Below are 24,387 nucleotides of genomic sequence, written 5' to 3' on the forward strand. Positions count from 1 at the left end.
TCTCTCTGCCCCTCCCCCACTCATGCTCTATCTCTCTGTCAAAAATAAACATTAAAAAATTTTTTAAAAATTTACTATCTTTCAAATTTTTTTGCATTGATTTTGAGTTTTCTCCCCATCCTTCTTTGTTTAATTTTTGCATATGTAGAATGTTTGCCCTGTTGGATACATCAAATCTGCAGAGAAAGGTATACTTAAATTACACTGCTCTCTATCCTGTACTCACCTATTCCATATCCCTTTCCCTGTTGATAATCAGTTTTATTACTTGTTAATTCTTGTTGATGTTGCTTTAAAGAAAATTAAGCCCACACATGTTTTCTTAATATTAGTTTTTTATATGTGAAATGTAGTATACATATTTGCATTTTGATTTTTTTCTCTGAACAATATATCCTGCAGGTTATTTTTTTCATTCTCTTACTTTGTTACATTTCTTCAATTGAGCATCTTTAAATTATACTTGAATCTGTTTACCTTTGGAGACGTAGTAATTCAGTTTTCTTTTTTTGAGATGGTTTTGTCTGTCTTCAGTTTCTTTCCTGAGTTTTACCAACTTTGATTTCATTTGGTTTTTATTTTTGTCTGGTTACGGTTTGTGTTTTTAGATTCTGATTCTGTTTTTCTTTTCTTTTTTTTCCTTTCCTTTTCTTTTCTTTTCTTTCTTGATACAGAGCACAAGCAGGGGAGAGGGGTAGAGGGAGAAGAGAATCTTAAGCAGGCTCCATGCTTAGTGCAGAGCCTATTGCAGGGCTTGATGCCATGACTGTGAAATCATGACCTGAGCCAAAATCAAGAGTCGGATGCTTAACTATGCCACCCAGGTGCCCCAGATTCTGTTTTTCTTAATTTCTGGATGCTTCTTTGTAATCTATTGGAACATTGTATTTTCTTTTCTATGGTGGTGTTTAGTAGGGGGGATAATAATGTTCATAAGCTGAAATGGGTTTTTTTTGCATTTTCTTTTTGGTTTACATTTGCTTAGTTTGGAATTTCTTTTTTTACTTCTGTCATTTACTGGGCAGATGTCCTACTTTAAAAGTTCCCCTTTATATCTTTAGTGAAGTGTAATTTCTTTTATGGAATATACTGTTGATATTAGTGAATTGTTAGGGTGGGGAAGATAGATTGACATGTCCTTTTTTTTCCCTTTTTTCTTCAGGAGTCTTCCTTTTTGTTTCTCCTTTGTTTTCTTTCAATGACTCAGAGGGCAGCAGTTCTTCCCGGTTTATCTCCCTCTCTTCCAGTAACACTGCATCCCTGTGGTTGCCACTTTTGGTTCTTCTCACCTTTAAGCACTTTATTGTAGCTAATTATGTGAAGTACCATATCTTGGACCTTTGCTTAGTGTTTGGCCTTAGCGTTAGACTTTCTAATCAGGGTAATGTTTTCTGTGCTTTAAGTTCTTTAGTTTCTTTTTCATGGAGTCTCTTAAGTGTCTCCTTCCTCTATTTTGTGCACCCACAGGGTTGCAGCAGCAATGGATGTTCTGTTGGAATTTATTTTTTATTTATTGCTTGCTGCTTATATGATATTTGTGGTTTGTTCTGTCTCATAATAATGCTGAAGACACTGGTCATAGTTGGCGTTTTTTTCTTGCCTTTGTGGTCTTGTGGTTTTTCTGGAGGATTTGTGGAGAAATTCAGATTTAGATGATTTCCATTGTTTTAAAATTTTTTCATTTTCAGCCATTCTGGATCACTTTATTATAGTTCTGTCTTTGTATGTAATCTTGAATTGCATTTTATTAGATTATCTTATATTCTCTATATTTTGTATTCTTTGCTGTTTTGGCTCTTTGTTTTGGCATATTTTTTGGCATTTAGGAAAGTTTTTTTTGTTTGTTTTAGACATTAAGTGTCTTTAAAATTTTTTTTTTCAAGTTTATTCATTCATTTTTAGAGAGAAAGAGAGCACAAGCAGGGGAGAGGCAGAGAGAGAATCCCAAGCAGGCTCCACGTTGCCAGCACTGAGCCTGATGCAAGACTCGTTCTTCCAAACCGTGAAATCATAACCTGAGCTGAAATGCAGAATCGAATGCTCAACCGACTGAGCCACCTAGATGCCCTTTTCTTCTTTTTTTCTTAAATGTTTATTTATTTATTTTGAGAGAGAGAGAATGTGTGCATGTGCACATGTAAGCAGGGAAGGGGCAGAGAGAGAGAATCCCAAGCAGGCTCCGCTTTGTCAACACAGGGCCTGTCATGGGGCTCAGTCTCTTGACCTGTGAGATCATGACCTGAACCAAGTCAGAAGCTTAACTGACTAAGCCACTCAGGCACCTCTGAATTTATAAAAAAAAATTTTGGGGGGCTTGTGCTCACCCAGTGTGGGGTTTGTACTCACCTGAAGCAGGACTTGAGCGCACCCGAAGTGGGCTTGAGCTCACCTGAATTCAACAGGGCTCGAGCTTACGTGATGTGGGACTCAAATTCATGAACCGTGAGATCATGATCTGAGCCGACGTCAGAAGCTTAATGACTGAGCCACCCAGGTGCCCAAGATGTTCTGATTATCTTACTTCACCATCAGTTGTGGGTACAAAACCAAACTTAGTATGTGAAGGATCATATTTCTGACTAAAACTAGAATGAAAGTTTTGCCCTTTGTCTCCTCACAATCACTTTATTTTACTGCTACCGCTGCATTCAGAAAGATTTGGGTTTTTTGATGACAGAAGTCAGTGAAGCTTGTTTTTAAATCTAATTAAGATTAAAAATAATTAATAAGATTATTGATTGTATGGGAGATGCTCAGTTGGTTGAGTGTCTGACTCTTGATTTTGGCTCAGGTCATGATCCCAGGGTTGTGGGATCGAGCCCTGTGTCAGGCTCTGTGCTGAGCGTGGAGTCTGCTTAAGATTCTGTCTCCCTCTGCCCCTTCCCCCACTCCCGCATTCATGTTCTCTCTCTCTTTCTAATAAAAAAGAATAATATATTTTGAACATAATGTGAGCTTTATTTCTTTCATTTAATCATATTAAAGTATAATTAAAACAGGCTTGATTAAAACTTAAAGTGATAATGTTATTAAATTAATGTTTGCATTTTCTCACATATTTATAATACTTTGGATTTTACTGAATAAATTTAACATACCACATATAACATGGTCCTTCTGCAAATGGAAGTCCACTCATCATGTGCTTGGATATTTTGGCAGTGTCAAATTGCTGTAAGTTTCTAAGTGCATATTTTCATTTTCTATGCTTATTTTGTTAGAGCAGTAACAAGGAGTGTGCTCATCTGTAGATCATGTTTTCAGTAGCATTGATTCAGGTTTTACAGTGACAGAATATTCTACTCTCAGCATTATTGTGCACACATCTTTGTGCTTGTGTGTGAGTGTATCTGTAGTATAAATTCCTAGAAGTATATTGGTGGACAAAGAGTTTGTACATTTATGATTTCAGAGGTTATTGCCAATTTACCTTCTAACTATATTCCACCCATTTTATCCCATCTAGCATAAGAGTACCTATTTCCCCACATAAAGTGATTTATAACACATTTTCTTTTACTATTAATATAGGTTTAAAAAAGTATGGAATTATTTTGATTTAGATGTTCAAAGTGAGGTCGAGCATCTTTTCATATACTTACGAGCCCCTTGTGTATTTTTCCTTATGAGATATATTATGTGTTTTGCTAAAGGCAGAGGTTATTTTTTTATTTATTTTTTATCTTTAAATTTACATCCAAGTTAGTTAGCATATAGTACAACAGTGATTTCAGGAGTAGATTCCTTAATGCTCCTTACCCACTTAGCCTATCCCCCCTCCCACAACCCCTCCGGCAACCCTCTGTTCTCTATGTTTAAAAGTAAGGGAGGAGGGGCTCCTGGGTGGCTCAGTTGGTTAGGAGTCCGACTTCAGCTCAGGTCATGATCTCAGTTTGTGGGTTCAAGTTCTGTGTCGGGCTCTGTGCTGACAGCTCAGAGCCTGGAGCCTGCTTCAGATTCTGTGTCTCCCTCTCTCTCTGCCCCTCTTCCTCTCAAAAATAAACAAAAAAAAAAATTTTTTTTAAGTAAGGGAGGAGGTTAAATATTGGTCTTTTTATTGATTGTAAGAGCTCTTTATATATAAAGAAAATTAGTACTTTTCCTAATAATTATGTAACATAGTTTTCCCCAGCTCTATTGCTTTTTTTTTTTTTTTTTTTTTTAAGTTTATCTGTTTATTTTGAGAGACAGAGTGTGTGAGTAGACGGGAGGGTCAGAGAGAGGAGGAGAGAGAAAGAATCCTAAGCAAGCTTTGCACTGCCAGCCTGGAGCCTGACTGGGGGCTCGAAGCCACAAACTGAAATTGTGACATGAGTTCAAACCAAGAGTTTCACTTAACCAGCTGAGCCACCCAGGTGCCCTGCTCTGTTGGTTTTTAGGTACTAATTTAAAATAAATGAGTACACACTGACTTTAATCATACTCATTTTTAAATCTGAATCAAGCTTTCCCTGTACTTTAGTGCATGTTTAATGGTGTTATGTAGATATTTACATGAGTGTCCATTTGACACATGATAGTGTCAATAATATTATGTCTTTCAGTTTTTATGATTTTTGTTTCAGATTTACATGTTTTCTTTTTTGTACCATAAGGGATCTATTTCTGATGTTTTCTGTGAACATTTACAATAGCCACTGATTCTGCAGAGGTTCATTGGCCTCTATTAGTTGTGGAAGATGTGGAAAGAGTACTACTTGTAATCGTAGCCATTCTGATGATATTTCTTATTTTGCAACAGGAACCAAAGGAAGAGAATGGATTGCAGAAAATGAAGACAAAACAGTCAAATAGAACAAAGTGTTTGGCTAAAAGAAAAATTGCACGTATGTTTTCATTTTTGTGTTGAGAATACTTTGAAAATTGCAGCATAGAACTGATACTAGTTTCTTCATTAGGAAGAGGTTTGTCAGATTAAGGATTTATGTGCCTATTTATTCTGGATTCTTTTGAAATTTTTAGGATTCACTGTTACCTATAGCTTACACAGTTGACTTACGTGTAGAGGGGTCAAATTAAAAATGTGAACTTCAGAGTTAGGCATACTTGGATTTGAATCCTTGTTTCAGCCCTTAGTATATAGTCTTTAGGCAAATTAGTACTTTCAGACTACCTCTGTTTTCTTTCTTTTTTTTTTTTCTACCTGTTTTTTCTTACCAATAAAATACAGATATAACAGTGGCTCAAATAATGGTACCTATTATAATGGTACTATTTTCATCATGTTAAACAAAATTCAACCAAGTAAATTTGAAGATCTGATTGGCTTATTAAATGATTCATGAATCAGGCAACATTCCATCTGGCAAGTAGAGGGATGCTCTGAGGAGCTGTTTGAAATGGAAGCTTTTTATAGAAAGGAGGGTGGGGCAAGAAAATTAATAGCAAAAAAAAAAAAAAAAGGATTGTTTCAGGCAAGATCACTTTCTCTTACTGGGAAGGACAGGGGTCTTATTAGGTAGATTATGTCATTTTCCTTTGGGGGGTGGAGAGAGTTTATGTGATAGATTATCTCATTGGTACTTAATCAGAATATTCCTGATTTACAGGTTAAGACTTACATTAATGGGGGAAGTTGAAACTACAGTTAGATTAGATATTAAGCCCCAGTTTGGTGACTTGGCCTGGCACAAGTGATGGCATTTTGGGCCCGTGGGCTTTCCTATTAACATTCATTAAAATTGTAAGGGAGAAATTCTCCTGTGTGTCTCCTCTACTCTTAACACTTCACTGTGGTCATCACACGCGTTGGTGGTTTTCCCCCACACCAAACAATTCTCTAGTTCTCAGTCAGACCCTGTCTGGTATCCCAGTTTAACCAATTCTGACACTGCCTGCCTGGACATAGTGTCAGATCCCACAGGTCTGCCTTCACTTTTGATGGCAACTGCAAGTCCATGTCGTTACATGTGCATATGCCTGACTGGCTATAAAGTGGTTCATTTGACCCCCTCCTCGGGTTTGATTAATTTGCTAGAATGGCTCACAGTACTCAGCGGAACTGTTTACCTACCAGATGACTGGTTTATTATAAGGGATGTAGTGCAGGAACAGGTAGATGGCAGAGGTGTATAGGGCAAGATATGAGGGAAGGGCTGCAGAGCTTGCACGTCCTTTCCAGGTGTGTCACCTTTCCAGTATCTTCACTAACCTAGAAGCTCTCCAGACCCTGTAGTTTACAGATTTTTATGGAAGCTTCATTATGCAGGCATGAGTGATTAAATAATTGGCCTTTGCTGATTGGTTCAGCCTCCAGCCAGCCCCTCTCCCTTCCCTCAAGGCTAGGGGACAGGGATGAAAATTTCAGCGCTCTAATCCCCTGGTTGGTTCCTGCATCCTGAGAGGCTTTCCCAAAGTAAACGCATTAACATAAACTCAGGTATGGTTGAAAGGGATTGTTAGGAATAACAGAAGATGCCTTTATTGTTTTTTTCACTCAGGAAATTCCAAGAGTTTTAGGAGCGCTGTGCCAGGGAACAAAGGTCAAAAATATATTTATTAGTGGGGCGCCTGGGTGGCGCAGTCGGTTAAGCGTCCGACTTCAGCCAGGTCACGATCTCGCGGTCCGTGAGTTCGAGCCCCGCGTCGGGCTCTGGGCTGATGGCTCAGAGCCTGGAGCCTGTTTCCGATTCTGTGTCTCCCTCTCTCTCTGCCCCTCCCCTGTTCATGCTCTGTCTCTCTCTGTCCCAAAAATAAATAAACGTTGAAAAAAAAATAAAAAAAAAAAATATATATTTATTAGTGTAGGTCACAGTATCACAAAAATTTTTTCGTTGTAGATTTTGCTTTGTGAAGTTACTTCATTATTATTTTTGGCATTTTAATGTGATGTGAAATGTTCATTTCAGTGAATTTTTCAAAAGATATGAAAACTAGTTGAAATTATTACAAAGGTTGATTGAAAATAAACAAGGCTTTATTTTACTGTTAATTTGAATTTCAGTGATTTAAGGTAGAATTCTTAGCCTTGTAAAATTGACCACACACAGTTCATTGTTGTGAAATCATTCCATTATGTCTAGAGGTAGCTTGTCACTAGGTTAGATCTGTTGAATGTACCCAAGTTATTTTCAGTATTGAAAATTGATAATAGTTATTTTTTGGGATGTGATAATCTTTATCAATTGATAGTTAAATTTATGTCATCATTGGTGGACTGTTGATAGTTGCCTGTTTGGTTATTCTGGATCTTTACAATCAAATTGGGTTTTATTTTTTTATTTGGTTGTGTTATGCTTTTTTATCTGGTCTGACAATCCTTTTTATCTTTTTAATGTATTTTGACAACTTTTGTCTTTTAGTTGTCTTTTTTTTTTTTTTTTTAATGTTTATTTATTTTTGAGAGAGAGAGTGAGACAGAGCATGAGCAGGGGAGGGCCAGAGAGAGCGGGAAACAGAATCGGAAGCAGGCTCCAGGCTTGGAGCTGTCAGCACAGAGCTGAACGTGGGGCTCGAACCACGAACCATGAGATCATGACCTGAGCCAAAGTCGGACGCTTAACTGACTGAGCCACCCCGGCCCTGTTTTTTAATTGTCTTTCACATTTACATTTAATGTAATTATTGATGTTACTGAATTAAAGTCTGTCATTTGAGAGCCATTTGTTCTAGCTGTTCTTTGTCTTTTTTCTTTTTCTTTGTTTTTATGAAAAAAATTTTTTTGATGTCTATTTTTGAGAGAGAGTGACAGAGCATGAGCAGGGGAGGGGCAGACACACACACACACACACACACACACACACACACACACACACACAGAATCTGAAGCAGGCTCTAGGCTCTGAGTTGTCAGCACAGAGTCCAGTGTAGGGTTTGAATTCAGGAACTGTGAGATTATAACCTGAGCTGAAGTCAGATGCTTAACTGAACTTTTTCTGTCTTTTTTTTTTTTTGTATTTGGTTCCATTTTATTTCTACTACTGGTTTTTTTTATATCTCTTTTAAAAAAATATTTAGTGGTTGAGGCACTTGGGTGGCTCAGTTGGTTGAGCATCTGACTCTTGATTTCTGCTTGGGTAGTGATCCTAGGGTCGTGGGAACGAGCTCCACATTGGGCTTTGTGCTGGCATGGAGCTTGCTTGAGACTTTCTTTCTCGCTTTCTCTTTCTCTGCCCCTCTGCTCCTCTCCCCTGCTTGCACTCTCTCTCTCAAAAAAAATTTAGTGGTTGCGCTAGAGTCTATAGTACATACATTTAATTACAGTCACCTTCAAATAATGTTATGTTGTTTCATGTGTAGTGTAGACTACAGTACATTCCCAGTTTTTGTCTACCCTACTTTGTGTTATTTTTGCCATACATTTTAGTTTTGCATATAACACACAATATGATGATACTTTGTTTTAGATAGTTAATTATCTTGTAGAGTAATGGAAATAAAAAGTAAAGAATTCCATACTTTTGTTTATTTGTGCTATCTCAAGGGCTATTTATTTCTTTGTGTAGATCCCAATTTCTGTGCAGTTTCATTTTCTTTCTGCTGGAAAGCTTTTTTTTTTTTTTTAAATCACTTTTTGTAATGTAGACTGGTTGCCAATCAATTCTCTGCTTTTGTTTGAGAAAGTCTTTATTTCTTCATTTTTATGGTAACTACTTTATTGAGATATAACTCCTGTACCATACAATTCATTCATCATACAGTACCTCCTTGTATTGTATGAGTGTTCTAATTCCTTCACATACTTGCCAACACTTCTTTTCCTTTTTATTTATTTTTTAAATTATAGACACCCCAGTGGGTATGAAATGATCTCATTGTGGTTTTTGATTTACATTTCTCTAATGACTAATGATGTTAATCATCTCTTCATGTGTTTGTTGACCATTTGTACATTTTCTTTGGAGAAAAGTCTTCATATCCTTTGCTCATTAAATTTTTTAAGTATAAAAGTCACATAAAACATACTGTTTAAAAATTTAAAAATTAAAAAAATTAAAAAATGTTTTTATCATGAAAGAGGTGTTGAATTTTGTCAAATGTTTTTTCTGTGTCTGTTAAAATGATTATTTGGGTTTTATCTTTTTTTTTCTGCCCTTTTTTTTTTTTTTTTTTTTTTTTAATTTACATCCAAGTTAGCATATAGTGCAACAATGATTTCAGGAGTAGATTCCTTAATGCCCCTTACCCATTTAGCCCATCCTCCCTCCCACAACCCCTCCAGCAACCCTCTGTTGGTTCTCCATATTTAAGAGTCTGTTGTGTTTTGTCCCCCTCCCTGTTTTTATATTAGTTTTGCTTCCCTTCCCTTAACGTTCATCTGTTTTGTATCTTAAATTCCTCATATGAATGAAGTCGTATGATATTTGTCTTTCTCTGACTAATTTCACTTAGCATAATACCCTCTAGTTGCATCCATGTAGTTGCAAATGGCAAGATTTCATTCTTTTTGATTGCCGAGTAATACTCCATTGTGTGTGTGTGTATATATATATATACAGCACCTTTATCATTCATCCACCGATGGACATTTGGGCTCTTTCCATACTGTGGCTATTGTTGATAGCGCTGCTGTAAACATTGGGGTGCATGTGCCCCTTCGAAACAGCATAGCTGTATCCCTTGGATAAATACTTACTAGTGCAATTGCTGGGTCGTAGGGTAGTTCTATTTTTAATTTTTTGAGAAACCTCCATACTGTTTTCCAGAGTGGCTGCACCAGTTTGCATTCCCATGGGTTTTATGTTTTAAAAACTTTGTTGATTTGGTATACTAATTGATTTTCTTATGTTAAACTAACTTTGCATTCCTCGGATAAAGTCTCCTTTGTCATGGTGTAGAATACTTTTTATATGATGCTGGATTTGTTTTGCTGGTATTATGTTGAGAATTTATTGCATCTACATTTCGTAAGAGATACCAGTCTATAGTTTTCTGGTCATGTGTTTGTGTGGATTTGGTGTCAGGCTAATATTGGCCTCAGGGAATGAGTTGCATTTTGGTTTCTCCTTTAATTTTTGGAAGAGTTGGTGTTAATTTTTCTTTAACTGGCAGAATTCACCAGTGAAGCCATCTAGACCTGGGTCTTTTTTTGTGGATAGGTTTTGATTACTGTTTCAGTCTCTTACCTATTATAGTTTTATTCAGGTTTTTTTGTAACTTCTTGAGTCAGTTTTGGTAGTTTGTCTTAGGAATTTTTGTTTCCTCTAAGTTAGCAAATTTATTGATGTACAGTTTTTCTTATAGTATTCCATTATAGTCCTTTTTATTTTTATTTTTTTAAGATTGTTAGGAATGTCTCCACTGTCAGTCCTGCTTTTAGTTGTTTGAGTCTTCTTTTTTCCTCCGCTGCTCAATCTAACTCAAGGTTTGTCAATTTTGTTGTTTTCAAAACTTATTCTTTTTATCAACTTTCCTGTTTTTCTATTTTCTATTGATTTCTTCTGTATTCTTTTAGGTTTAGTTTTCTCTTTTTTTCCCCTGTGTCTTAAGGTAGAAGTTTAGGTTATTGATTCAAGATCTTTCTTTTTTAATATAGGCATTAGACAGCTGTAAATTTCCTAAGTACTCCTTTAGCTGCATTCTATAAGTTTTGAAGACATACTTTATTTTCATTCATCTCAAAGTATTTTCTTTTTTTTTTTTTTAAGAGATTTTATTTTTAAATAATCTCTATACCCAATGTGGGGTTCGAACCCACAACCCTGAGATCAAGAGTTGCTGGGTGCCTGGGTGGCTCAGTCAGTTGATTCTAACTCTTGATTCGTCTCAGGTCATGATCTCATGGTTTGTGAGATCAAACCCCGCATCAGGCTTTGCGCTGACAGTGTAGAGCCTGCATGGGATTGTCTCTCCCTCTCTCTCTGTCTCTCCCTTGCTCTTGCATGTGTGCACTTGCTCAGTCTCTCAAAATAAATAAAGAGAAAAAAAAAAGTCATATGCTCTACTACCTGAGCCAGCCGTGTGCCCCCCAAAATATTTTCTACTACCTTTTTGGTTTCTTCTTTGACCCATTGGTTAGTTTAGGGTGTTTTCTTTCATTCTGTATATTTGTCAGTTTCCCAGATTTCTTCTTTCTGTTATCACTAATTTCACTCACTGTAGTTGGAAAACATACTTTGTATGTTTTTTATCCTTTTATATTTATTGAGGTCTGTTCTATTGCTATCATATGATGTATGGAAAATATTCTATATACACTTAAGGAAAATGGATACTCTGCCATCAGGGGGAGTAGTGTTCTGTAGATACCTGTTTGGCCTAGTTGGCTGGAGTGTTAAATAGATCTTTGTTTGGTCTAGTTGGGTTATAGTTTTGTTTAAATTTTCTATTTCCTTGTTGATGTTCTGCCTAGTTCTCCCTGTTACTGAAAGTGGTATATTGAATCTTATTCATTTTTGAAGAATGTTTCCCTTGTTTATAGAATTCTGGTTTGACACTTATTTTTTTTTCCAGCATTTTCAGAATGGCACTGTGTTGTCTTCTGGCTGCAGGGTTTTGGTGAGAAGGCGATGAGAATTCTTACCTTTGTTCTTTTGTACGTAACCTGTTTTGTTTTTTTTTTTTTTTTTTTTTTTTTTTTGGTGACTGCCTTCAATGTAGTGTGTGTGTAGGCTTCACGCCCAGCATGCAGCCCAATGTGGGGCTTGAACTCACAACACTGAGATCAAAACTTGAGCTGAGATCAAGAGTTGGATACTTAACTGACTGAGCCACACAGGCACTCCTGGAATATATATTTTTTAAATATTCTTTTTGGATCTGTGATTTGTAGTCTTTTATCAGTTTTTGAAAATTCTCAATTTTGTTTTATTAAGACTATTTTTTTTAGAGCAGTGTTAGGTTCACAGCAAATTGAGGGGCAGGTACAGTGATTTTCCATTTACCCCTTGATCTCATGCATGTATAGCTGCCTCCATCAGAGTGAAGCGTTATAATTGATGAACATACTTTGACATATTATTATCACCTGAAGTCCATAGTTTACCTTGGGTTCACTTTTGGTGTTGTACATTCTGTGGATTTTGACAAATATGTAATGACATGTATCTGTCATGATATCATACATTTTCACTGCCCTAAAAATCCTTTGTGCCCTCTCTATTCATTCCTCCTGCTGCCAGTCTCTTGGAGTCACTGGTCATTTTACTGTCTCCATAGTTTTGCCTTTTCCAGCATGTCATATAAGCCTTCATACAGTATGAAGTCTTTTCAGGTTGGCTTCTTTCACTTAGTAATACACATTTAAGGTTCTTCTGTGTCTTTTCATGCTTTGGTAGATCATTTCTTTTTATTTGCTGAATAATATTTCATTGTCTGAATATAGCATTGTTTATTCATTCACCTACTGAAGGTCATTTTGATTGCTTCCAAGTTTTAACAATTAAGAATAAAGCTTCTATAAATATCTGTGTGCATTTACGTGCATCTCTTCTGGGTAAATAACCAAGGAGTCTGATTGTTGGATTGTATAGTAAGAGTATGTTTAGTTTTGTAAGAAATCGCCAAACTGTCTTCCAGAGTGGCTGTACCATTTTGCATTCCCATGATCAGTGAATGAGAGTTCCTATTGCTCCATACCCTCACCAGCATTTGGTGTTTTCAGCATTCCAGAATTTGGTCATTCTAATAGGTGTATAGTAGTATCTCATTGTGTGTGTGTTTTTTAAGTTTATTTATTTTGAGACAGAGAGGGTTGGGTAGAAGCAGGGAGAAAGGGAGAGAGAGAGAGAGAGAGAGAGAGAGAGAGAGAGAGAATCCCAAGCAAGCTCCACACTGTTAGTGCAGAGCCCAATGCCGGGCTTGAACTCACAAATAGTGAGATCGTGACCTGAGCCGAAGTTTGATGCTTAACCTGTTGAGCCACGGTGCGGAGTCTGCTTGGGATTCTCTCTCTCTTCCTCTCTCTGCCCCTCCTCTGCTCATGTTCCCTCCCTCCCTCCCTCTCTCTCTCTTTCTCTCTCTCTCTCACACACACACACACACACACACTCACACTCAAAAGTGTGTTGTTTAATCTCCATGAGTTTTTAGATTTTCTAGTTATATTTCTGTTAAAGATATGTAGTTTAATTTCATTGTAATCTGAGAGCAGACGTTGCCTGATTTTTATTTTAAATTTGTTAAGGTGTGTTTTATGGCCCAGAAGTATGTGAGCTTGAAAAGGGTGTATATATTCTTATTATTGGTTGAAATAATCTATAGGCTCAATTATGTCCAATGGTGTTAAGTTCAATTATATCCTTCCTGCTTTTCTGCCTGCTGAATCAGTCCACTTCTGATAGAGGGATGTTGAAGTTTTAAAATACGATAGTGGATTCCTGTATTTCTCCTTGCAGTTCTATCAGTTTTTGCCTCACATAGTGACATTATTGTTAGGCATTTACATGTTGAGGATTGTTATGTTGTCCAGAAGAATTAACCTCTTTATCACTGTGTAATGCCCTTCTTATACCTGATAACTTTTCCTTGCTCTGAAGTCTGCTCTTTCTGAAGTTAATGTAATTACTCCTATTTTCTTTTGATTAGTGTTATTATGGTAAATTTTTCCATTTACTTTTTCACATATGGTTTTTATTAATTTGTTATTTTTATTATTATGTTGAGATATTTTTTCTCTAAACTCACTTTGTTGTGAGTTTTTATCATGAATGGGTATTGAATTTTGTCAAGTGCTTTTTCTGCCTCTTTTGAGATGATCATATGATTTTTATGCTTCATTTTGTTGTTTGTTTTGTTTATTGAAGTATAATTAACATACAATGTTATATTAGTTTTAAGTGTGTGACATATTGATTCAATAATTCTTTACATCACTCAGTGCTTATCGCAATAAGTGTAGTCACCATCTGTTACCATACAACATTATTACAATATTACTGACTATATTCCCTATGCTGTACCATCTATTCACTTTTAATCTCTAGCTGTCTTTATATTTAAAGTGGGTTTTTGGGGCACCTGGCTGGTTCAGTCAGTTCAGCATGTGACTCTCAATCTTGAGGTTGTGAGTTTGAGCCCCACATTTGGTGTGGAGATTACTTAAAATCTTTAAAAAAAAAAGCGGGTTACTTGTAGATAACGTAGTTTGCGGTTGCTTTTTGATCCACTCTGACAATCTCTTTTAAAAATTTGTACATTTAGTCCTTGGCATTCAAGGTGATTAATTGATTAATTATTTAAAAAATTTTTACTTATTTAAGTAATCTCTACACCCAGTGTGAGTCTTGAACTCAACCCCTAGATCAAGAGTCACATGTTCCTCCAGTTGAGCCAGCTAGGCACCCCCATGTGATTATTTTGTAGCTGGATTAAGGTCTGTCTTATTTGTTACTGTTTTCTGTATTTGCTCCTCTTCTTCATTCCCATTTTTGTCTTCTACTTTGTTTCTGCCTTTTGTGGTTTTAACTGAGCATCTTATTCAATTTTCTCTCCTTAACATTTCAGTTATTTTCTTTTTTTATATTTTTATTTATTTATTTGTTTGAGAGAGAGAGAGCGTGAGCAGAGGAGAGGGCAGGGGGAGAAGGAGAGAGAATCTCAAGTAGCCACCAGTGAACTCAGTAAGGTGGGTCTTGATCCCATGACCCTGGGATCATGACCTGAACTGAAATCAAGAGTCAGATAGATGCTCAACCGACTGAGCCACCCAGGTGCTTCCCCCCCCCCCCCATTTTTTGTTTTTTGTTTTTTTTTACAGTTTTCAGTGATTGCTCTGGAGTTTGCCATATACATTTACAACTAATCCAAGTCCATTTTCAAATAACACTGTAATGTGGGCACCTGGGTGGCTCGGTTGAACGTCCAGCTGTTGATACTGGTTCAGGTCTTGATATTGCTGTTGTGATCTCAAGGTCCTGAGATTGAGCCCTGACTCTGGCTTTGAGCTGAGCATGGAGCTTGCTTGGGTTTCTCTCTCTCTCTCTCTCTCTCTCTCTCTCTCTCTCTCTTTCTCTCTTTCTCTCTTTGTCTCTCTCTCTCCTTCTCTCCCTCCCTCTCTCTCTCTGTCCCTCTGTCCCCCTCTCCCTCCGCTGCTTGTGTGTGTGTGCTCGCTCACTCAAAAAAATAAACATTTAATTTAATTTTTTTTGAGAGACAGAGACAGAGTGTGAGTAGGGGAGGGGCAGGAGAGAGGGAGACACAGAATCTGAAGTGGACTCAGGCTCTTAGCAGTCAGCACAAAGCCTGACGTGGGGCTTGAACTCAGGAACTGTGAGATCATGACCTGAGCCTAAGTTGGACACTTAAGTGACTGAGCCACCCAAGCGCCCCAATAAATAAACATTTAAAATAAAACAAATGGATCACCTGGGTGGCTCAGTCGATTGAGCTATTGCCTTTTGGTTTCTGCTCAGGTCATGATCCCAGTTTGTGAGTTTGAGCCCCATGTTGGGCTCGGTGCTGACAGCACAGAGCCTTCTTGGGATTCTCTCTCTCCCTCTCTCTCTGCCCCTTCCCCACTCGCTCTGCCTGTGTGTCTCTCAAAATAAATTAATTAAAAAATTTTAAATAAAACCAAGTAACACTGTAATGCTTCATGAGTATTGTGTGTACTTTATAATAACAAAATTATGCTAATTCTTCTTATTCCTTGTATCGTTGTTATTTATTTCACAAATATAGAAGCATATATAAAAATATGTAAGCATACATGGTCAAATACATTATTACTATTAGCGTTTTGAACAAACTGTTTTCTGTTAGATTAAGAATAAGAAAAATAAAAGTTTTTTTTTTTAACGTTTATTTATTTTTGAGACAGAGAGAGACAGAGCATGAACGGGGGAGGGTCAGAGAGAGGGAGACACAGAATACGAAACAGGCTCCAGGCTCTGAGCTGTCGCGGGGCTCGAACCCACGGACCGCGAGATCATGACCTGAGCCGAAGTCGGATGCTCATCCGACTGAGCCACCCAGGCACCCCGAAAAATAAAAGATTTTATGTTACCTTCATTTATTCCTTCTTTGATACTCTTACTTTGTGTATATGTATATGAGTTTCTGACCTATGTTTGAGGAACTTCTTTGAACGTTTCTTGCAAGGCAGGTCTACTGTCAACAAATTCCTTCCATTTTTGTTTGTCCGAGAAAGTCTCTATTACTCCTTTTGTTATTGTCCCACAGTTCTTGGACATATTCTATTTTATTCTTTTCAGTCTTTGTTCTCTTTATAGTATTGGAGATTTCTCTGATGTATGCTCAGTTATATTCAGGCTGCTAATAAGCCCATCAAAGGCATTCTTCATTTCTCTTAGTGTTTTGTTGTTGTTTTTGAGAGAGAGAGAGAGCATGCATGCACACAGCGGGGGTTGGGAGGTGGGTAGAAGAAGAAGGAAAGAGAGGGAGAATCTTGAGCAGGCTCCACAACCAGCGTGGAGCCTGACACGGGGCTTGATCTCACAACTCTGAGATCATGACCTGAGCTGAAATCAAGAGTTTGATGCTTAACTGACTGAGTCACTCAGGTGCCCCTGTTATAGGGTTTTTGATCTCTAGGATTTTTTTTTTTGGTTCTTTCTTAGGATTTTCATATCTTTATTTATGTTCCATCTGCCCTTGCATGCTTTCTACTTGCATGCTCTCTAAATATACTAAGGGGTCTGTACTAAGATTGCTTAGTATATTAATTGTAGTTGTTTGAAATTCCCAGTCTGATAATTCTAGTATCTCTACCATGTCTGGTTCTAATTGTTACTTTGTCTCTTCAAGTTGTGTTTTTATGCCTTTTATTATGCCTTGTATATAAACACTTCTTTAATTAGGTTTTTTTTTTTTTTTTAATTTTGGAGAGAGAGCACACATGCGGGAGAGGGGCAAGAGGTGCCAGGGAGAGAGAGAGAATCTTAAGCAGGCTCCATGCTCAGTGCAGAGCCTCACGTGGTGCTTGATCTCATGACTCTGGGATCATGACCTGAGCCAAAATCAAGAGTTGTATGCTCAACTGACTGAGCCACCCAGGCGCCCCTGTAATTTCTACTTGATAGCTGGACATGATGTACTGGGTAGAAAGAAATAGTTATGAATGGGTTTTTGGTAACATGTTGGTAAGGTGTGGAAGTAGGGAAAGTATTCTATAATCTTTTTTTTTTTTAAACGTTATTGATTTATTTTGAGAGAGAGAGTGAGCAGGGGAAAGGCAGAGAGGGAGAGAGAATCCCACTACACTGTCAGCACAGGTCCCGATGCGGGGCTCAAACTCATGAATTCGCAGTGAGATCATGACCTAAGGCGAAATCAAGAGTCATATGCTTAACTGACTGAGCCATGCAAGTGCCCCATGGGAAAGTATTCTATAGTTCTGTGGTTAGGTCTCAGTCTGTCAGTGAATCTGTGCCTCTGTACTGTGAACTTCGTAAGTATTTCTCAGTTTTTCTCCCCTCACTTCCTTTATGTGGGACAAGATGGCTAGAGAAGGTTGGAATTTTGTACTTTCCCTTCTTACAGGTCAGATAATACCCCTGTCATTGTAGGCTCTGGTTAACTAGTTTGACCTAGGGCAGACCTTCTTAAAAAGAAGGGAGCACTCTGACATATTTCAAATTATTTCCTTTTTCTCTCCGTCTGTTGGATGCTCAAGATGAAATTTCTGCTATTTTTATTGTGAGAACCTAGTTGAGCCCTTGGAGGTAAAGTTCACAAACTTTGGGGTGGGGTGGTTGCTATGATGGAGTTCCTGTGGAGTTTTTAACACTCAGACTTCTATGCACTGAGCCTCCAGTAATTTGTCAATTATGGTTTATAGTTTTATACCCTGGCACTGGTTTCTGTGGCGGTTTCTGCTGTTGAATCTCTTGCTCTGATAAACCATGACTCCCTGTATTCCCCTCTCCATCTCTTTATCTTGGGGGCAGTTGTTTGCCCTGTGTTCTTCCCTCATGGATCAAAGAAGAGTTGTTGATTTTTTAGTCTCTGAAGAGATTTTCACTTCTTGTTAGGACAGAGTGGCAACTTTTAAGCTCCTTACCAGAAGGAGCCAGAAGTTGGTTGTGTTGTCTCCATTATAGTTTTTCATTTGACTTTTGTACAGTTTATCATTTTTGTATGTCTTTGCAATTAGCATTTTGATAACAACATCTGAGTCTCTTGAGTTAACATGCCATAGTTTTTATTATTTTCTTTCTTTTCTCTTTCTTTCTTTCTTTCTTTCTTCCTTTCTTTCTTTCTTTCTTTCTGAAATTTATTGTAATTGGTTTCCATACAACACCAATTGCTCATCCCAACAGGTGCCCTCTTCAGTGCCCATCACCCACTTTCTCCTCCCCCCACCCCTCATCAACCCTCAGTTTGTTCTCAATATTTAAGAGTCTCTTATGGTTTGCCTCCTTCCCTCTCTGTAACTTTTTCTCCCCCCTTCCCCTACCCCTGGTGTTCTGTTGAGTTTCTCAGAATCCACATATGAGTGAAAACATGTAACATGCCATAGTTTACTTAACCATTGTCTGTTTTTAAGTCAGTGCTCTTATAGATGCTAGTGTCGTGGACATCTTTTTGTGTATTCTGCTTCTCTTCAGTGACTTCCTAGGGTCATTTCCTAGAAGTCATATCACTTTGTTTGAGAATGCACATCTATAGGGGTTACGTGGTGCCTTTCAAAAGTATTTTACACATTTACACTGTAACTGGCAATATATAGGTATATCAGCCTCACTACAGTACAGAGCTATATCTGTTTTGGAAAATAAAGTTCTTAGGAAAAGATTTGGGTGCGAAAATGATTTATCTTATTTTCTTTTATATGAAATGTTCCCTTTCAGCCATTTCAAATACCCCCAAATTACACAGGTTCTCTTGATGTACTATCTAAATTTGTGATCTGGATCGTTAACAGCCTGTTTGTATGTCTCAGTGGGAGGCTAACCTGAATGTTGGGAGATGTTAATCATCATAAATTATGATCAGCATAATCAGCTTTATACAAATTGTGCACTACTGTGTGTTTAGCTTAGCAGAATCATTTGATAATCTGGGCAAGTCCATTCATTTGGAGATTCTAAGATTGACAGTTGCTGATATTTTCCTTAAAGGTGTATGCTCCCAGAAAAAAGTTTGTTTTTCCCTTTCTTCTAGTGGTTGGATTCTTCTATAGGTGAGAGGTCAGGTAAAATGAATCCTAGTCAACAGTGATGCTTCTTGGATTTTAGTCTCAGATCATGGTTGCTGTGTGAAAATAAGAGATGGTACTAGCGAAAGACAATAACTAATTCTGATTGTGGTTAAATTAAATATGTAATGGTGGCTTTGTCAAGTTATGTGGTTGTATGCTGTCAGTAAAATATATGTAAAATGACTGATAATCTGAATTGAAGTTTTGGATTTCTTTAAATAATATATAATGACAATGCATTATTTAATTATTAATTAATAATAATTAACAGTTATTGGATGCTTGCTATGTGCCAAGTACTATTCTAAGCTTTCTACATGTATTAAATTAATTCTCATAACAGCCTTAAATATTACTACCTCAAGTTTATGTATGTGCGACCTAAAACAAGTATTACGGAATCATGGTATTTATCTGACAATCCCTAAAGTCAGGAGTATATTTACTCTACATGCATGTCCACAGCAGATTAAAAGAAGCAAAGTAAAGTAGGGAGGGAGATTATCAAAGACCAGCACCAGTGTCTAGGTATACAGGATAAGTAAGGTACTGAAATCTAGACACTAAAGAAGTAAAATCAAGATTTAAACCCAGGCAGTCTGCCTCTAGAGTTCCTGTATATTAGAAAACAGAATCATACTATGTTACTATATTAAAGTTCTTATTCTAATGGTGTAGCAAGAGGGCAGAATCTGGAGAATACTTCAGTTAATGTAGCAAAGCCTCATGTCTCCAGAACCTTTAGGGAATAGGGTGTTTTGAAAAACAGTATTACAAAGATCTCAGATTTGTGCATTATATGGTTCTTGTTTCTCTTAAATTGAACATAAATGATGTAATCAAAAATTTTTAAATGATTTAGTGATTTTGATAGGAATTTTTTCACTTTAGCTATTCTAGTAGCATGTTAATTTGCATTTTAATTTGCATTTTCCTGATGACTAATGATTTTTTCGTGTGCTTATTGGTCATTCCAGTATTTTCCTTTCTGAAGTATCTGTTTAGAATCCTTGCTTATTATTTTAAAATTTAGATTGCTTGTTTTATTAAATTGTAGGAATTTTTTGTATATTTTGGATGTAAGTTCTTTATCAGATTTTATTTATTTCTTTTCTTTTTTTTTATTTTAGAGAGAGGGAAAGTGCATGAGTGGGGGAGAGGGGCAGGGGGAAAGAGAGAGAGAGAGAGAGGATCGTAAGCAGGCTCCGTGCTCGGTGCAGAGCTTGACGTGGGGCTGGATCTCATGACTGTGAGATGATGACCTGAGCAGAAATCAAGAGTTGGATGCTCAGCCAACTTAGCTACCCAGACACCCCTATCAGATTGTGTGTGTGTGTGTGTGTTGTGAATATGTGTTCCCATTTTGTGGCTTACCTTTTTATTCTTAAGATTTAAATTATTATTAGGTCCATTTTTTTCTTGTATGCTTTTTTTTTTCTGGGTCTTGTATAAGCAATCTTTGACTACCCCAAGATTACAAAGATTTTCACTTAGGTTTTCTTCTAGAATTTTTATAGTTTTAGCTTTTATATTTAGTTGTGTGATCCATTTTGAGTTAATTTTTGTAATTAGTATGAGGTCAGAGCTGAGGATAATTTTTTTCATGGATATACAGTTGTTCTAGCACTGTTTGTTGAAAAACCTGTTCTTGGGGGGCCTGGGTGGCTCAGTCAGTTGAGCGTCCGACTTCGGCTCAGGTCATGATCTCACGGTCCGTGAGTTCGAGCCCTGCGTCGGGCTCTGTGCTGACAGCTCAGAGCCTGGAGCCCGTTTCAGATTCTGTGTCTCCCTCTCTCTCTGCCCCTCCCCTGTTCATGCTCTGTCTCTCTCGGTCTCAAAAATAAATAAACGTTAAAAAAAAAATTAAAAAAAAAAAGAAAAACTTGTTCTTGTCGAAAATCAATGTGTGCATCTATTTCTGAATTTTCTATTATGTTCCATTAATCAAGCTTGTTGGGATTTTGATTGGGATTGTGTTAATTCTATAATTTGGTTAGAATTGATGCCTTATTTTCTGAGTGTCATTATGAACTCATAGATTTAAACACATTTAATATCTTAGTTCATTGTATTCATTATTCTTACTGATTTTCCAGTTCACTTTTTGGCCAATTGTTCAATTTTTGGCCAACTTAAAAGTTGGCTATTAAGTTCTTTTGATATGACCTTAGTAACGTCTGATAGATACCTTGCTTGCAACAGATATTCTAGCTAATTTTTTTTTTTTTTTTTTACATTTCTTGCTCCAGACTTGGAATCAGCCACTGTACTTTTATATCAGCCATGGTACCTTTCTCAAAGATACCCTAGTTGCTTTTAATGGGAAATTGTGTTTGGAGATCACATTCTGGTCACTAGGGATGTTCTTTTCTACTGGGTAAATCAGAGGATTTTGAAGAATAAGATTCTTCTGGTTGAGTGTTGAGCACAAAGCAATGTGATATGTAGCAAAAAGTCCTGGAATGGGAGCCAGTTTTTTTAATTTTTTCATTCATTTGCCAAATATTTGTTGAGTTTCTGTCAGGTGCCAGGCACTCTTTTATGCAACAGTGAACAAAGTAGGCAAAAATGCTGCCTTTATGGGAGTTTACAGTCTAGTTAACCCAGGATTTTTACTGAAACAACTGCTGTTTTTCTTGGCCAATACCTTACGTTTAGGTCTTTCCTCATTTATAAGATTTTTTTTTTTTTTTAATTTTTTTAACATTCAATTTTGAGAGACAGGGAGAGACAGAGTGTGAGTGGGGGAGGGGCAGAGACAGAGGGAGACACTCCGAAGCAGGCTCCAGGCTCTGAGCTGTCAGCACAGAGCTGAACGTGGGGCTCAAACTCATAGACCATGAGATCGTGACCTGAGCTGAAGTCAGACGCTTAACTGACTGAGCCACCCAGGCGTCCCCCCTCATTTGTAAGATTATGAAATTGTACTAAATGGTCTGTAGTGTTTTCACTCGAAAAGTTTAATAATTTTGTTTTCTTGCTTCCATGCTTATTCAGTGTTTGTGCTGTTCCTCTCCTCTTTTTGTCTTATCCTCTTACAGAAATGACAGAAGAAGAACAGTTTGCTCTGGCTCTCAAAATGAGTGAGCAGGAAGCTAGGGAGATGAACAGCCAAGAGGAGGAAGAAGAGGAACTCTTGAGGAAAGCCATTGCAGAAAGCCTGAATGTAAATATGCTATGTTCGAAAAGTTTGTGAGGGTTGATCAGAAGTTAATTTTTTGTTGTTTTTGTTTTTTACTTCTGCAGTATTACAGTTGCATTAGGAACTCGCTGTAGTAGTTCATAAGGTTTTCAACTAACAAATATTTCCCATAATAATTTTAAAGTGTTTGTTGAATTGTTGGTGAATCCAATTTGAAGTGTTTTGTTAATTTAAATGAAAGAGTTTTCTTCCACCCCACAAGATTTTCAGTATATGGTTTAAGAGGATCATAGTAGTTGGCAGCTTCCGAAAAGAGTTACCAAGTCCCAAGAAATCAAAAGGAAGCAAGATGAGGTGCTTACTTCCCCTGTTTTTTGGGGAGAGCAAAGGCAATGAGAAACTGGAAGTGAGTTATGGAAAGAAAGAATGAGCAATTAAAATTTTTTCAAATACTAAATTGTGATTTGAGTATGTATGGTTGAAATTATTTTAAATGTGAAGGTTATTTGCCAGTAGGAGGTCCTGAGCCATCCTTTATGTCATTCACGTCTCTATAATAGAAAAGGGTATAGTATAGTGATCTAGTATAGCATTTTGCACATAGTAGGCATTCAGTACACATTGTAGAAGTCATTTGAATTGAGCATCTGCATTTTGGAAAGGAGAATCTCTTAGGGACAGTGGCCTCCCCATTTTGTCCTTCCTGTGACCCTTCATGTATAGCTATTTTAATAATAAACCTGGTCTGGTGTGGGATCACTTGTTTCAGAGTTGCCGGCCTTCTGATGCTTCTGCTACCAAATCTCGACCTCTGGCAACTGGACCATCTTCACAGTCCCACCAAGAGAAAACCACAGACTCTGGGACCACTGAAGGCATGTCTCCCTGTTCTGACTCCTCCCTCTCATCAAGTATAACTCTCATGCTGAGAGTAGATATATAGAAATGCCCCAAATCCCTTTGGTGTGGTATTAAAGAGGTTAAATCTGAAAGTAGTTGAGATCTCACTAATATCCAGCATACTTTTATCTCCAAGGAAGTCAACATTTGATTAAGCACAAAGAAGAGCCTTTTACCCACATTATGTAATTCTTGGTAAGTGATAACTTACCAAGCCCTCTTAACGAAGAACAGTTTGTCCTTAGCCCTACTTTTTCTCAAATACCTACAGGCATATGGCAGCTGGTACCTCCATCACTGTTTAAAGGCTCACATATCAGTCAGGGAAACGAGGCTGAGGAAAGAGAGGAGCCTTGGGACCACACTGAAAACACTGAAGAGGAGCCGGTCTTTGGCAGCTCAGGAAGCTGGGATCAGTCAAGCCAGCCAGTGTTTGAGAATGAGAACGTTAAATGTTTTGACAGATGTATTGGCCACTTGGCTGAGCACACACAGTGTGGGAAGCCACAGGAAAGTACTGGGAGGGGTTGTGCTTTTCACAAAGCTGCCCAGGGTAGGGGGGACACATCTAGGCACTGTCTGCTTACCCAAGCAGATGCCAAAGGTCTCGATGTTGGGGGCACTGTGCACTACTTCTGGGGTATTCCATTTTGCCCTGCTGGAGTAGACCCTAACCAATATACCAAGGTCATTCTCTGCCAGTTGGAGGTTTATCAGAAGAGCCTAAAAATGGCTCAGAGTCAGCTCTTTAAAAAAAAAGGGTTTGGGGAACCAGTGTTACCTAGACCTCCTTCTCTGATCCAGAATGAATGTGGCCAAGGAGATCAGGCTAGTGAAAAAAATGAAGACATCTCAGAAGATATGGGAGATGAAGACAAAGAGGAGAGGCAGGAGTCTAGGGCATCTGTCTGGCACTCAAAAACCAAGGATTTCCAAGAAAGCCCAATTAAAAGCTTGAAAGAGAAACTTTTGTTGGAGGAAGAACCAACAACCAGTCATGGTCAGGTAAGGGTCAGTGATGCTGTGATTAAGGATGATTTATTCACAAATTAAACAAGAATTATAGCTATTTGTTCTTTTTGTGGTCTTTTTTCCTGATTTAAAAAAAATTTTTTTTTTTCAACGTTTATTTATTTTTGGGACAGAGAGAGACAGAGCATGAACGGGGGAGGGGCAGAGAGAGAGGGAGACACAGAATCAGAAACAGGCTCCAGGCTCTGAGCCATCAGCCCAGAGCCCGACGTGGGGCTCAAACTCACGGACCGCGAGATCGTGACCTGGCTGAAGTCAGACGCTTAACCGACTG

At 37.7% G+C, this 24,387-nt stretch overlaps 1 protein-coding gene across 7 annotated transcripts in view; it reads left to right on the forward strand.

Annotated features, from left to right (window-relative positions):
• UIMC1 (ubiquitin interaction motif containing 1) overlaps positions 1-24,387 on the forward strand; it is a 117,013-nt gene that overhangs the window by 30,960 nt on the left and 61,666 nt on the right. For 4 of the 7 annotated variants that reach the window (XM_045447486.1, XM_045447502.1, XM_045447509.1 and 1 more), the window contains exons 3-6: positions 4,742-4,826; positions 22,081-22,205; positions 22,951-23,056; positions 23,353-24,086. In XM_045447486.1, coding sequence (XP_045303442.1) covers positions 4,742-4,826; positions 22,081-22,205; positions 22,951-23,056; positions 23,353-24,086 — 1,050 coding nt within the window. The remainder of the gene's footprint in view (positions 1-4,741; positions 4,827-22,080; positions 22,206-22,950; positions 23,057-23,352; positions 24,087-24,387) is intronic. The other 3 variants (XM_045447489.1, XM_045447493.1, XM_045447518.1) reach the window with 3 other exon arrangements.

This window comes from Leopardus geoffroyi, chromosome A1, assembly GCF_018350155.1.
Source record: "Leopardus geoffroyi isolate Oge1 chromosome A1, O.geoffroyi_Oge1_pat1.0, whole genome shotgun sequence".
NCBI classification, from domain to species: Eukaryota; Metazoa; Chordata; class Mammalia; order Carnivora; family Felidae; genus Leopardus; species Leopardus geoffroyi.